The sequence below is a fragment of the Anabrus simplex genome, chromosome 2 (genome assembly GCF_040414725.1).
Source record: "Anabrus simplex isolate iqAnaSimp1 chromosome 2, ASM4041472v1, whole genome shotgun sequence".
Lineage (NCBI taxonomy): Eukaryota > Metazoa > Arthropoda > Insecta > Orthoptera > Tettigoniidae > Anabrus > Anabrus simplex.
Window position 1 is genome coordinate 160,661,649 of NC_090266.1, and position 16,690 is coordinate 160,678,338.

The 16,690-nt window shown below is 39.0% G+C and overlaps 1 protein-coding gene across 2 annotated transcripts in view; it reads right to left on the bottom strand.

The window, feature by feature from the left end:
* LOC136863962 (dual specificity protein phosphatase CDC14C) overlaps nucleotides 1–16,690 on the bottom strand; it is a 451,301-nt gene that overhangs the window by 74,616 nt on the left and 359,995 nt on the right. For both annotated transcript variants that reach the window (XM_068226497.1, XM_068226496.1), the window contains exon 9: nucleotides 10,034–10,307. In XM_068226497.1, coding sequence (XP_068082598.1) covers nucleotides 10,034–10,307 — 274 coding nt within the window. The remainder of the gene's footprint in view (nucleotides 1–10,033; nucleotides 10,308–16,690) is intronic.

Here is a 16,690-nt window from a genome sequence, read left to right on the forward strand (position 1 = left end):
TGTAGGTGTAGGCCCTACAACATTGTCTCCAGCAGAAGTTGGCCAACAACACTTAAATGCAGTAAACAAATTTCAGGTGTGTTAAATGCGTTATTAAAGATACTTACAATTTAGTTGACCTATTTAAGTTTCTTTATGCAGATTTATAACCTTAAATATCGTTAGTAATAATTTCCTGTTTTTATTTAGGAGAAATGAGGGACAAAAACTAACAATTAAAAGTGAACTATGCTCTGAAAGACCAAAGAAACGACGAAAAAGAATATCCCAGCCAAAATAGGGAGACAAGAAGAATGAATGAAACTTACATAACTCAGTGGGGGAAACTGAAGGAATCTAAGGAGTTTTGCAAATATGTATGCCCTTGAAAATGTCTCTCCAAGTTACGTGCTGAAAATACTTGAAAGAAATTTAAAAAATTCTATATTATTCTCACCATGTTGAAACAGCACTGATTTGCGCCATGGTGAGTGAACACGAAATAAAACTGAAATGAGTTAACAAATCAAAGAGAAAAACGGTGACCAAGAAGTATGTCCTTTGTGGAATTCAGGTTTGCAAGACTTTCTTTCTCCAGACCTTTAGAATTTCCAGTGGCAGAGTACATCTAGCCTTAAAGAAGATAAAATCGCCAAAGGGTATAAGGGATCAACGAAGAATCGCTGGAGGAAAGAAGAATTAGTTTCAAGAAATAGTTGACCAAATAAAAAAAGTTTCCAAAATACAAATCACATTATGCAAGAAAACAAACACAAAGAAAATTTCTGTCACTAGATACTACAATGGATGGGATGTACAATTTATATAAGCAGGAGTATGAAAATCTTGTGTCACTTTCTTTGTATAAAAGGATATTCTTGACAGAATTCAAATTTGTAATTTGATCAAAGTAATCGTTCCTCGGCATTGTACTAAGACATTATCTGAAAATTCCTAAAGTAGAAAAACTTACCAAAAAATTGAGTTTCATTTACCCCAGAAATTTCTTTGTAAACCATGTTTGTGGTATTACCTTTTGAGGCTAAGACGACCATGTGACATAGAACCGTACATGTAAGAAACAGTCTTCTCTCAAGTTGAAAAAATAAATACATGTTTCATTATTTTTAAAGGAGATTCCAAATAACAGTTTTCATGTCCGTATGTCTGTAACACCTTCAGTTTTTGAGATAAATGGATACTCATAAAAATAAGTCAACTTCTTCTTCTTCTTCTTCTTTCCACTCCTCTACCGCCTTAAGAGGACTTTCCAAAAGCAAAAAATACATGTTTCTTTAATTTGAAAAGAAATTCAAAGTACCAACTTTCACATCGGTAAAAGGTTCAGCTTTTAAGATAAAGTATCCTCATAAACATATTTCAACTCCTTATTTACTTATTTTCAACCCCACATCTCTTACATCAATTTTCCGAAAAAAACAAAAACAAAGGTGTTTCTTTATTTTCACGTCTGTAACATCTTTTGTTTTTGAGATATGAGTATTATCATAAAAAGAATTCAACCCCTTTTCAGTCCTTTTTACACCCCCATTAAATGGATTTTACAAAAACAAAAAATACGTGTTTCTTTATTTTTAAAGGAGATAACAAATACCAATTTTCATGCTTGTAACATCTTCAATTTTCGAGATATATGTATCCAGACAACATAGATGTTGATTCCCATAGGGAACCTGAAATTTTTTAATTAATTACACGGTTTGATAATTTATTACATGCAGTGATGTCCCAAACATCACAATGTTAGTGAATTACAACTCAGCTGGGAAACACTTGTTTAGTCTTGTGTCATTTCCCGTTATTTCTTCTTTTATGAAGCCAAGCAATTCGTAAAATGACGACTTTGACATGCGCAGGTAATTGAAAAATTTACTGTCATCCTCATTTAGATCGTTAAACAATGTATAATGTAATCCTCTAGTCAGTCGAGAAAAACATATAGGATGTTTCTGCATTTTCCTAACTGTTCAGTTTTTCCTTTTTAATAGAAGAGCAAGAAGAAGTAGTTCTTCATAGGATGCCACTCTCCCAACTGACTATTCCGCGGTATGAACCGAGCAATTATTCACAAGTTGCGCCACTGATCGCCCGGTATTTAAACCCTCTGGCAACTAGTGGTGCAACTAGGGAAAAGCAACTAGTTGCGCCACTAGTCGCCCACGGGTAATAGCGGCCTTATTGTCTCAAAACCCGACTGTTGCTATACGAGCCTACCAGGTTAAAAATTACACAATTCTACTCCCTCACAGGAAGTAAGTGAGTGAAATGATCGGTCTTTGATAAGTCTTCCGAGAATAGTATGAACTCATGCTCCACACGTGTGAACCAATCATGCACTTAGATGCCATTACTTCGCAAATGCAAAGAATATATTGCATCACACGCCCATGCGATTATGCGCAGGACAATGTTATTTTTATCAAGTAGTACATTAAAATTCACCAGAATTGTATCCGAATGGGTCCTAAAATCTCTAGAAATGTCACTAGTCGCTATCTTCGAAATTCTGTCACTAAATTATTAAAAAAGAGTCCAAACCTAGCGATAGTCTCTAGAATCGACTAGACTGATGTGAACGAACACGAACATAGCAGGCGAGAAAGAGATATTGACAATCGATATATGATGATGATGCTTGTTGTTTAAAGGGGCCTAACATCGCGGTCATCGGTCCCTAATGGTACGAAAAGAAATTACAACAAAAAATACAAAATTATCCACTGACCAAAGTAAAAAACAAAAAAAAGTCATGAAGAATGAATGGATGGACATGAAACCAAACAAAAAACATCAACAACAAAACAAACAAACAATAAACAGTGGATTTAACTCAAGAAAGGTCATATATAGTAGCATTACTGACCGAGGGACCACTCATAAAGCACAATGATGCTTGATGCCTAAAGGGGTGCAAAATCCATGTCTAAGGCACCACAGAATGGTACATGTCGTGAGTAAAGTAGAACCATGGTATTTGTCATGTTGGGGGTACTAATCAAAAGTAGCGAAGACTCACAGTGTTCCACACAAGATGCTACTACTCACAAGTATTGTACTTCGTACAGGTAACGCAGACCTATGGTGTTTTTCACACAGTGGCGCCACTCATAGCCAACGCAAACCAATGAGTTTCCTCACCTAGGTGTATTAGTCACGGGTGCCGGTCCCACGGGCCCCGTGGTGTTCCTCACATAGTGGGTACAAATCACAGGCAACGCAGACCCACGGTGTCGCTCACATGGGTACGACGCACGGGTACTGGAAAACCCCCAGGCCAGGCTCTATACTGCTACTAATCACAAACCTATTTCGTACCTAATATAGTGGTACTACTCGCAAGTACAGGCAACCTATGGCGTTCCCCGCGTGATGGTACGAATCAAAAGTAGTTTCATGGTTCTAATTCAATCATCCCTTGGTCGCCCCTTTCAGTCGCCTCTCAAGTCCGCCAGGAAGCCGGTTAGGACCCCCCTATCCGCCACCTGGGACGTGCCACATGGGAGTATCACCTCTCTCCCTGCTACGCCAGCGTAGTAGGTTCGTGGACAATTGATATACGAGACGCGATATACTGGTTTCAATAAACATCGCACATTAGCGCGTATTTCTCGCATTAATAAACGTTGATATTTCATATGAAAGCGTCAATTAATGAAGGACTTCCGGCCACTTGCATAGAAAGCTGAAATGGCGAGATTTGAAAACATATTTTTGAAGTTCACAAAAAAAGCTAAAATCGGGAAAAATAATAAGAGTAATCAGGAGGCGGGAAAAGCTGTCGAAAATCAGGAGTCCCCTGCCTAAATCAGGAAAGTTGGCAGGTATGTTAATAGCTTTCCGAGTGAAAGACTACAGCCCGTGTTCCTTGATGGATGCAGTTCTTTTGCCACCACCACCACCCTCTCGGGTGTCCAGCAGGGCAGTGTCCTAGGTCCCCTTCTTTTTGCCCTGTTTATTGATGACCTTATTGAAATGAAAATCCACAACCTGTTTCCAGTCATTCGACCGGGTTAGGAATGGAATGAATGAATGAAGCTCCCATCTAGCGGCAAGGATAGGAATTGTGCCGGCTGCCGAAGCCAGTCGCACTCCTCTGGGGCAATGATTAATGAATGACCGATGAAATGAAATGATATGATATTGGAGTGTGTTGCTGGAATGAATTATGACAGGGAAAACTGGAGTAACTGGAGAAAATCCTGTCCCACCTCCGCTTTGCCCAGCACAAATCTCGCATGTAGCGACCAGGATTTGAACCATGGAATCAGCGGTGAGAGGCCGGCGCGCTGCCACCTGAGCCACGGAGGCTTCTGATGACCTTATTGATACTGTGAAATCTTTCTCTTTGCAGCTGATTGTAAAATCTTCAAGCAGATCGATTCTCCCACAGATACAATCCAATTGCAAAGTGCACCTGATTCACTATCAGGTTGGTGTACTACATGACGTCTTAAACCTCATCCCGGTTCCACCCTTTTGTTTACACTTCGTAAATCCCCCATTCTACAAGAATATCACCTACTCAACCAACCGACTGCAACTGTTAACAATAAAAAAGACTTTGGAGAGCATTTTAACAGTAAATTGTTGTTTATCTCGCACATAAACAGGGTCACCTCACTTGCTATATCACTCCTTGGTTTACTCTACACGTTTTCTGACATCAGAGATGTAAATTCCCTCAGAGCATTCTTCGTTTCCTGTATCTTACCGATTGTTGAATATGCCTCTCCAGTCTGGTCCATTTCTGCTTCTTCAAATCTCAGCCCCCTTGACCATGTACAGTCTTTCTTTCTGTGCTATCGTCAGAGCCAGGCTCCCTGCCTGTCGCAACATAAGCACTATCCAAGTGCTTGGGAGACTGAAAATCAAAACTCTTTCTGCTCGGAGGAAAGTAGCAGATCTAAAGCTGCTATACAAAGCAGCTAATGGTGTATTCAGGTCTCCAGATTTAGTTTCCTTATTCCCCCTCAACATCCCATACCATTAGTGATGGGCAACGCTCTCGCTTGAGACTCTCGAGACTGACGTCACAGATCTCGAGACTTTCGCGAGAATCTCGAGACCAATCCTCCTGTAGTGCAAGCTGTGTGACGTACCTGTAACTACAACTGTAAAAGTGATAGTATATTATTGGCAGTTATTGCGTGAAATAATGTTCTCTTATAAAAACTTGTGAGCCAATACATTTTGTCAAAAGCCTGGAAAAGTACTGCATGTTCAACTATGAACCCCTCAATACCATTAACTAAAGTGGAAACAGAATGTCAGTATCTTAAACTGTTCATGACTTATTTGGGGTGGATATCTTAGCCGAATAACCCTGCATAATTTGTGAATAACTGTAGATAGGATGTAGGCCTACACCTACTTGGATACTAGAGGCGTGCATTATTCGAACATGAGATGGGGAAGATATGCTTTGCTACAGATGCAACCCCCATTACACATGAGTGGAACGTGTAACAGGGGTGATAGGACAACGCTCTCGAGACCGATTCTCATCTGCTGAGAGCTGTGAGACGTCCCAGTAACTACGAATGTAAGCTTGATAGTTATCATCAGCAGTTCTCACATGGAAACGTGTGTGACGGTAAATTTTGTCAAAATCCTATGAAAGCACTGCATATTGAACTATGAGCTCCTTACCATTAATGAAAGTGAATACAGAATGCCAGTATCTTAAACTGTTCACGAGTTTTGTCAGGTGGACTTCATAGCTGAATAACCCGTATAATTTATTAATAATTGTTATTAGGATGTAAACCTACCTGGATGCCTCACAATCGTTGTCGGCAGGGTAGTTTCTTGTGATTCAGACCGAGCCGGATGTGTTCTGTGGCGATTCCTCTTCATTGATATTATGCTTTTGTAAGTGCCGGATCATCCCAGAAGTATTTCTGCCAATGTATTTTACTTCTTTTGAATAAGCAACACAGTGGGCTGTGCTATGTGACATCTCTTAAAAACAACCGACATCCACGACTTACGTTGCGTTTCGGACATCGTCTTCAAGTTGTCGCGTACAATTCGACACAGTTCACACTGCACCATCACGTTTGAAGTACGGTACCTACCCGATTATGACGCGAATACTCTATAGCAATTTAGATTCCACATTCCACTTATGCGTAATGGTGGTTGCATATGCAGCAAGGCGCATCATGCCTCGTCTCGAGTTCGAATAACGCACGCCTCTAGTATCCAGTTACGTGTACCTACAGTAGCCGCCAGGTTCTGTACTTAAACCACTCATTCGTGTACCTACCAGTGCAACCAATGCCCAAATGTGTATCCTTTATAAATACGTTATATTGCGTCAAAATAGACCTCGGTTTAAATGAATGCCCTAGTCGCTTGTTGACACGTATTTACGAAAATGAGAAGGCCCGTGGTTGGCTATTCGCATATTCGGAACAAAGAACATTCAGCTCCGACTACCTGCAGGCCTACAAAACGCTACTCGCTGCACATTGTCGGGACAACGCTCTCGAGATTTCTCGAAATTTCTCGCGAGAAATAGTGCCTGCGCTAGTCTCGAGAAATCCCGAGAAATCTCGAGACCTCGTCTCAGACTGCCCATCACTACATACCATAGTACCAGAATGAAGACCCTATACCATATTCTTTACTCCAGGCTTTCTCTCACCAAATGGTCATTTTCTGTACGTATTCAAGCAATGTTTAATACCTTACCTATCAACAAGAACATAGACATCTTCGTATCGTTTACTTCCTTCTGTCATGATATTTATCATATAACTTAATTTTCCTTCTTGTTCTTTCCTGTTTCTTCTTCTGTATTTACTGTAAATGTATTTTCCTTTGTTAATGTCATTTATGTAAATATGTATTATATAGGATTGCACAGTTTTTATCAAGTATACTTGTGTCCTTTGTAAATATTTATATACCTTTCATTTTAGATTAATATCTATTGCACATAGCTCAGATCTTTGTAATTCGGCGTTATGCTGTTGCTGATCCTGAATAAATAAAATAAAATTTTAAAAATTAAAATTATGAGTGCTCTATTAAATATTTTAGATGATGAATGTTAGCTCGGACCTGTAATACCGATGTCATTGAATTAAGGTTTATTTTAGGAGTGTGATACTTTGCTTTATTTCTGATGGCGTATTTTCTGCGATATACTGTAATAGATTACGGACTATAAATCTCATGTCAGATCCATATTGACAGTTGAACTTCTTACAATAAATGATATTGAGTCTTTTTGAGTGGACTTACTGGATAAATTCATTATTTAATGTGAGTGTTAGAAATAAACGTCAGATAATTCAATTCTGACATGTGTTTGGAGATGTGAAATATTAGATGCAAGTGCGGCATTTGTATATTAGATATGGAAGATAGCAGTGTCTTCGTGTATATGCCATCGTGGTCACATTTGCAGAGCCTTTTGAATATTAATAAGCCTTATCTTTGTGCTCCTGAATATAAATTTTGTCACTGTGTGAATGAAATTACCCTGATGTAAATTTACTGACATTTTTCCAGTATAAGAGTGCAATTTGTTGGCTATTTACCGACAATTATTTAGATTATAGCATAGATTCTTCTACATTAATAAATCCGGGTGTGTACTAGTTCAGTTTAAAGCAGAAACTCATTTAATAATCGCTTGAACCTAGGACCATGTGTTAAATTCCATGTTCATCAATTGTACCCGACATGTACGGAGAAAACTTATCAGAGTTGATTTCATGATTTGTATATATTATAGTATATTTCTTCTGTACATTATTCTTGGAAATTAAATTGTAGAATTGTAGTTTCAGTATATTTGTAGTTGTTAGAGATGTATATAGGAGGATGTGATTTATTTCGGACATATGCGTGTGCCATGTGGGCTAACCTATGTGTGTTACAGTGTGTAGGGATTCTGATCTACGTTGTTGTCCATGTTGCAGCGTCAGTGGGTTTTTTTTTTCTTCCCCAAATTGCTATTTGTTCGGGGCGTCGACCTATAGAGATCTTTTGCCCCTACTTGCACCATGTGATATGAACCTGCGTGTAATGGGAATGGAGGAAGTGCAGAGTGTTGAATGTAAGGAAAGGAACATTAAGGATGACACAAACACCCAGTCCCCAGGCCGGGGGACAATTTACAATTAAAGACCCCTGACCCAGCCGGGAATGGAACCCAGGGTCGGCAGGTGACAGGCGGACGCGTTGCTCCCTACACCATGGGGCCGGACAGCATCGATGGTTAATTCTGTTCATTATAAGAGAAGATTTTTTCTTTTCCTTCAGTTCATTTGAATTGACCACTTAATATTAATTAACTGATAATCCATTCTGAAAACATACATAGTGGAAGTGTCAATTTAATTTAGACTATTTTAAAAGCATATTCAAATAAAAACTAACTTGTTCATAAATATTAACTATATTGTAAATTCCCACGATATAATTGTAAGTCAAGTTTCATTACGAGAAAATTAATTATAGTATTATGAATGTTTATTTTTTCTATATTTTATATTCAATTTTTTTAGACGTGTATGAGAATTTTACCTCGACAGCCTATTTTCTCAAGAAATTATTAACTATTTTAATAATTCATACTCCTCAAGAACAAAATATTCAATTCAATTCTGTTAGAATAGTTATGATAAATTTTGCCTGTACCATCCCATTTGTTTGAACTATTTTCATGTTACCTCAAGAGTTAAATCAATTTCATTATGAACGTAGTGATCATCCACACTATCGTAGCTGGTCAGGATGGCATTTACATTTTCTGATTTTGAAAAAAAAAAAAAAATCATTATGATTTTTCTATTTTGTGTCACCCTTTTCACTGCTGAACCGATTTTCCCTGCCAGTTATGATTACAGTATTTATTTATATGCCAATCCTTATTGAGCATCCTGGAGGTGTGTCTTGCTCACTGCTGACCTAGCCACGGGGACATTATGTAGACCTAAATCTTACCTATTTCATTTTTCTCCTTTTTGTTTAACTCCTGGAAGTTACTGTGAATGACTTCACAAATCTTCTCGCATGCTCTTAACCTTCTCAATTCTACTGCTAAACGCATCACTAGTGTAGTTCCATACAATGCGTTGAGCTTAAATCTCTACAATAAACATGTCCATATTGAAAGGCTCAATCTTGATAAATGCCAGCCACAACTTGTCACTGTCATCACGATGCAGCTGAAATGTCGTCCATGTGAAAAGAAAAGCGCTGCAGTTGGGCTGTGGTCAGTGGACGGGAGACAGTGTTTCACGTGTGGTCGGGAAAACCTTCGTCTGTAAAGGGGAAGCATTCTTCCCATTGCAATACATGGTGACGGCAAAGCGGTGACATCTCACTTAGTTTACAAAAGGTGTACATTTTACAGAATAGTGGTTATAAAATATGATGTTGGGACATACAACACATGCTGAAATTATTGTAAACTAATTTAAAACCTTGTCTAATAGAAAATTAGTGTCAATATAAAGTTCTAAAAACGGCACATGTCTGGTGCTGAATTGGATCCTCTTCGTTATAAAAGTCAGCGGTGACAACCGACCACGCATGAAACACTTTTTGTGGTAGACATTGATAGAAAAAGCTCGTAAGGCCCCTGTCGCGTATCAAACCAGTTTTCTTAAATTTATTAACGTTTTTGCACGGTTTCTCTGCTTGAAGGGCGCAAATCTGGGAATTCTGTTAAAATCGCCATCTAAATTCCCTGCAGGATTACATACAAAGTGTACATAAAAATCTGTTGCTGTAACGTGTATTTATCTTGCGGCATTATTACTGCGCAACACACAATCCAAACACTTGTTAACACGTCAAACCTCAAATCACATGTGAACTCAACATAAGGCTCGGTGAGACTGAGGAACTAACAGAAGTATGCCTAGGTCACAAGGTATGTGGAATTGCAATTCAGCCACGACATGCCAACCCGACGATCGGCCAACGCATACGTTACAATCACTGTATTATTCATGATCAAGTACACAATGTAAAAAATAAATAAAATAGTGCAGTAAATACAATTTCATACCTCAATGAGTTCCATTTTTTTCCGGCAGGAATGATCATTTTGGTTTTCATCTTCTTGGTCATCAAGCTTCATTGTATCTACCCTATGAAGGATCCTAGATACATTGTCAGGTGTTTTAACCTCATTTGAATCATCATCTTGATTATCCAAATCATATAATAGAGATTTTCTTTTTATACTATAAATTCCATGTGTATGCCTTGGGTACGAGTTAGAATTCACACCCAATTGAGATCTAAATAGGTCCCCTTGTAGCCACATCGAGGACTGTTTCCTGAAACATAAACAACATGGGATAACAGTGGAGATATCCTATAGTAGGAAAAATGTTCAGGCAATGTGCTACATAAATGAATATTATTCATGAAAGAAAATCAAGTCATGTACATAATACAGTTGTTAAAAAGATTTCATGTGTTAATGTTAAGTACCTCGAGTGGTATTTACCTGACAAAATGGACTCAGCTGTAGCAGCAGTCCAATAGAACTCTACTTTGTTGTCAGATTTCTGTAAACTGTAATTTCAAAATAAGTATGCTTGCAGCCTAGATTGCACAAGTTAAGGAAGCCTGCAACTTTGTAGCTGAGACCATACGATTAGTAATATTCATGTGTACTTGGGTTGATGACCTAAATGTTAGGCCCCTTTAAACAACAATCATCAAACCACAAGTCATATGTATTATGTCTTGAGACTGGTCTGTCCCGACAATGAATCTCCTCCATGTGAATCTATCCTCAGCGGTCATTTTAGCCTCTTCAAAGTTCTTCAGGCTTGTACCAGCAATGACATCTTTGTAAGTATGTTTCTTACCCTTCTACGATGACGTTTTCCATGCCATTCACTTTCTAGCACATTGATCATCAGACTGTCGTGTCATCACCTGTACACCCCAGCCGTAATGTCTCCTCCTCTGGATCTGCCTGATCAGCAGTCATCCCTCACAAACCTCGGTCTAACAAATTTGTATTGGTCAACTTCTGTATCCAGTTTATTTTCTATGAAAGGCACCAGTACATCATCTCAAAGCTTCTAATTTTTTAATATTACCTTTGTTTAGCACCCAAGGTCTCCCCACAGTAACTGGCAAATGGACACAAATAGATCATTACAAGCAGCTTTCCTAAGCTGAGGGACATGGTGTGATAAGTTAAGCCGTAATATTATTTATAAGCTGATATAAATATACTCCATAAGTGGGCACTTGATTTAAAAAAAATGAAAGATCATCAATAATGCAGTCTCATAAGAATGGGAAAGATATATAGGCAAAGGGGACTTTCAATATTGTTTTGGATCATGCAAGTTCCTGGGAATCCACATAAAGAGAGATCTAAAATGGGACACCCACGTAGGAAATGTAATTACTAATGCATACAAGTCCTTACATTTCGTGAGGAGGGTGTTACAGGACAGCAGTTCCCAGGTGAAGGCGCAGGGCTATATATCACTCATTAGGCCAGTCCGGGAATATGGAGCAGCCGTATGGGATCCGTACCAAAGAGGACTCACTAAGGAACCTGAGATGGTACACCGAAAGGCTGCAAGTTTCGTGCGTAACGACTTCAATCTTCGAAGTAGTGTGAAAAGTATGATAGAAAAACTTGGGTGGGAGACACTGGAGACTATAAGAAAATGAACACGGTTATGTGCTATGTATCGTGCCTACACGAATAAGCCGGCTTGGGGAGAGTAGAACAGTTGTCTAGAAAAATCCTGTTACATAAGCAGGACAGATCATCTGCATTAAAGTAAAAGGTAGATTGTGTGTAAATTTTCAATGTGATGGTATTATATCAAGATTGCGACAGCAAATGTCCTGACACTGACGGGAAAGACAGAAGCACTGGCTGACTTCATGAAAGGAAAAGATATAGCCATACTTTGATTGTGTGAGACCAAGAGGGGTACGGGAGAGATTCCTCTGAAAGAAGGATATAGGCTGCATCACAGTGGAGGACCTGAAGCAAAAAATAGAGTGGCCATCATACTTAGAAAAGAAATCCAAGAATATGTAGAATCTACAAAATGAATCAGCAATAGGATGATGGTGATGAGACTCCAGTTTGAAAATGGCATGAAAGATCTATTCCAGTTGTATGCTCCACAAAACGGGTTGCATAGATCAACATCTAGAGGACTTTTTAGAGGAAGTGGAGAGACAGATAGAAGATAAGGAAGTGCTATTGATGGGAGATCTAAATGCACAAGTTGGAATGGAAAGACAAGGAAAGGAAGATGTTGTAGGGCCCTTTGGATATGGAAATGTAAATCCAGAAGGCGAGTTGTCGGTGGATTTTTGCATGAAGAACCAAATGATTGTTAGAAACACCTCGTTTAGGAAGAAGAAAAGTCAGAAGATTGCAAGGTATGATTGGGGAGAAATCCAAGTGGTTAGTGTGATTCCCGAGGTGTCAGGCGTGTTTGACAGCTGAGGGACAACATTTTGAACATCTGGTTTTAGACTAATAGTTTCACTAGAAATGGATTTCTATAAATGTGAATTGCCCTGAGTAGTGGGGAGGAAAAGCGTGCATTATACTGGCTAGCGACCAAGTGTTATTGCGCCAGCCGTGCCGTGCTCTGAGTGGTGCTACCGAGCATGCTAAAGAAAAGACCCTGTATTTGTTAATAATATACGGCTCCATATTTCAGTTTCACATCGAAGACTTTTAGTCATGTGTTTCAGGTACTTCAGAATGTTGCGTTTTTAAGGCTAATTTTTATACCACCACCACCATCATCATCATGTCTAACAGCAATTTTTTGTTTGTATGCTGTAGCTTCTTAACACGTTAACGCCAACGCGTACATTTGCTTTATTCGCAGTAAACTGCAGAAATGCGATATACATATTTCAAGTTGTTGTGGAGTGCGTATGAGCGTAATTTCATTCGTAGATGATAATCAAAGACATAATTTATGTTCAAAGTTACTATTTTTGTGTCCCCCTATTGGGGTGACATATGGTTATTAGGTTGGCAATGCAACAGAAAAAGTGCGCGTCACCCCTACGCGCATGTTGTGAACTGTTGGTTTACGCGCCTTTCAACGAGTTCCTTGTAATTTACAGTTCTGTGACAAGAATTTAATTAATATTATACGTGTTTCTGTGTTGAGTAAACCATGATTACCGACAGAGAGATAGAAGAAGAACTTGAAAAGGGTTCGAGTGCTGCATCAAGTGATGTTGACATTTCGGATTTGCAGTATGATGCCACCTTTTCCGAGTTGGAATTGGACAGTAGTTTTTGTAGTGAGGACACTAGCGAAGATTCCTGTGCTGCATCGTGCGATGATACAACCATATCACCAGCCAGTGACAATTACTGGGGAACAATCTCAGGTTTGCAGAAACATTTTTTATTCACACGTAGCCCCGGTTTAAAATTTCCTCCGAGTGCTAAATCTCAACCAGCTGATTTCTATCGTGCTATAGTTAATGACGATATCATCAATATGATGGTGCATGAAACCAATGAAAATACAAGGAATGTGTTGCAAGGGAAACGTCTGAGTAGGCGGAGTAGATTCACTCAGTGGACTGATATCAACTGTGCTGACATGAAAAAGTTCTTAGGCTTATTGATGTGGATGGGCTTAGTACAGTTTCCGAAACTTCATAATTACTGGTCAAGAAAGAACAGACTGTATAAAAACTATGTTGGGGGTCATGTAATGAAGCAGGACAAGTTCTTACTGATTTTGCGTTTCTGGCATTTCAACAGTGAAGCAAACCGAGGACATGACAGGTTGTATAAAATCGCACCTCTTGTTCTAAAGCTCAATAAGAATTTCAAGGAACTAAACGAGCCACAGGAAACATTGGTCATTGATTAATCTATGATCCCCTTTGGGGGAAGACTAATATTTCGCCAGTTTATTCAAAATAAGGCTCATATATAAGGGGTGAAGGTATTCAAACTATGTGATACAGACGGCTATACCCACACCACAAAAGTGTACTGCGGCAAAGGGACAACTGCTAACCCTGAACTACCACAGGCTACAGCTGTTGTGATGGAACTTATGGATCCTTATTTAGACAGTGGATCAACTTTGTTCACAGACAATTTCTACACGTCAGTTGATTTAGCAAATAAACTCCTAGCTAGACGCACTCATCTGGTTGGTACCTTGCGGAAAAATAGAGTTGAGCATCCGCCAGGTCTAAAGGAAAGAGTCAAGAAAGGAGAAATGGTTGCTAAGGAATCACATAATGGCATCCTAACATTGAAATGGATGGACAAGTGAGAGGTTTATATGCTCTCAACTAAGCAACAGTTAGATTTTGTATCTTCAGGAAAACGTGATAAGAGTAACACAGATATTTTCAAACCATCTGTAGTTATTGACTACAACAAAGCAAAGCCTGGCATTGATGTATCTGATCAGCTATCGTCCTATAATACATCTCTTCGGAAAATTGTCAGATGGTATCACAAGGTAGCAACGGAACTACTAATTGGAACGAGCTTGGTGAATTCATGGATTGCATACAGAAACTATCAAACAGCACCAAAGCTGTGGAGACGGAAGAAACTGAAAAGGCTGGAGATTTCACATGGAAGAGAAGGAAATACTGCAGCATATGCTACAAAGAGGCTAACGAAATTGGAGGTCGACAGGCTGTAAGGAAAGTGAAGAAAGTAACAACATATTGTAAACATTGCCCAGACAAAGCATTCTAATGCAAACCTCACTATGAGTTAGTTCACAAGTGATGTGTATCTTGTAAAAACTGTTATCCTTTCATATCATTTATACTATGCCATAAATTCAATGACTAGCATGATATATCATCATCTGTGTTGTTTTCTTTTGTAATTTTAACTTTCCTTAGAACAATGAAGCTCCATTGATCTAATAATAACCATTTCTTAAGTTATGTAACAATAGTATGCAAGAATAAAGCAATAATAGGCTCCAATCCACATTATTTTCCATGCCATTAATAATTGAATTCTGACGGTTGCGTATAGGGGGTGAAAAATGCCAGAGAAATTCCACCGTCTGTTGCTCAATGCACAGCGTGCTGATAAAGGAATGGGCACCGCGCTGCACTCTATGAACACCTTACGTAAACAAGCAATGCAATACTGCAGCAAATGGTAGAGCTAGTTTCGCGCGATAGCCTAAAGTTGAGAGTCCTCGACACACTACCGTGTCACCCCATGAGGGGTCACATACGATATATTGTATGAGCGTCTGTCACCCCAAGAGGGGTGACATCGTGTCCAAAGTGTTAAAGCATTAATCTACTGGAAAAGTTACAAAGAAACTTTACAAGCAGTTTTAAGAACAAGTATGTCAATGCATGATGCAATTTTTAAAAAATACATACATACTGTTATGTGCTCAGGCAACAGCCAGCCTTATGGAAGCCCCCTTTGGTATTTCCTCAAAGGGATAAGTGAGTGCGGCTGGAGCCCTTCCCATGATCTCTCTTTGTATTGGGCGTTCATCTTTTCCCCCCCCATAGGCTTTCTAGAAGGCGACAGAAGGCGAAAAAAGAATGTTCCTTCTCTGACCATAGCCGAAGATTCAAGTACTTCATCACCAGTGTGTATAAAGGTGCCCACTGCAAACAGCTGTTGTGTGGTTGCAGTTTAGTGGTCAGATTTGGCTGTTAATGGCGTACTCTTTACTTCATGTTTCTCCATTTCTGGTAGATAATTCTTGCCACGTGGGGTTTAGTGGTTGGTGTCTGCAGAGATAGGAGGGACCCCTCTTTTGAACGACGACAGCCAACAACAAATTTCTTAACAGCTGCACAGAACGTGACAGCGCTATTTCACCAGCAAACGAGTGCTGACCATCACACTAACAACAGGACCTTGAGTGGTGAATATTTTGGTTTGATTATTTCATCAATGTCCAATCACAGCCTTAATTAACAATTACCGTTCAGGATTCACATTCTGTCACTTGCTGCAATATGATTGACCAGTGGATCATTCTCATGATGATCCCATAGATTATTGCAGATGTTAGAGATGCCAGATGTATGGCTTTTGCTCAGAACAATACTTATTTTTCCTCATTTTGATAAGTGTAAAGGGCACCCTTTAAACCAGAGGCGGGCACAATTCGGTTCAATGAGCAGTGCTCCAGCTCAGGCAACAAAAATAGCAGAGTATGCTCTCCGACGGAAGTTAAACTTGCAGCTGCTTGCACAGTTTGCCGTTACATTTACAGACAAGCCGCGTATCAAAATAGATTTAATCTTTTGATATTTTTGTTGTGTCTTATGTCTCATTCTACTGGTGCTAAGTAAATATGTTTAATTATACTCCTTTCAATAGCTTACGTGTAAGAAACTAAATTAATTACTTGGACATCTAATAACTAAATACTCCTTTGACTACTATGTTTAGTCCTAAAAATACAATAAGCTAACATTAAAACTTGTTTAGAACACAGCATAAGCAATGAAAGAGAAACTAGCTCAAGGTTAAGTATAGAAATAAATAAGCTTAATGAATAAATATCATTTACCATAAATAAAACTTAGGCCTATGTGTTCTTATATCTAAAATTTCATTCAGCAGACGATGAGGAGGAGTGCGTCTCTCTTCACTGAAGAAACAAGTTATATCTGGTGCGATCGAGCTTGCACTTGCAATTCGAAGAACAACAGTCAGATGTGTTCTTCA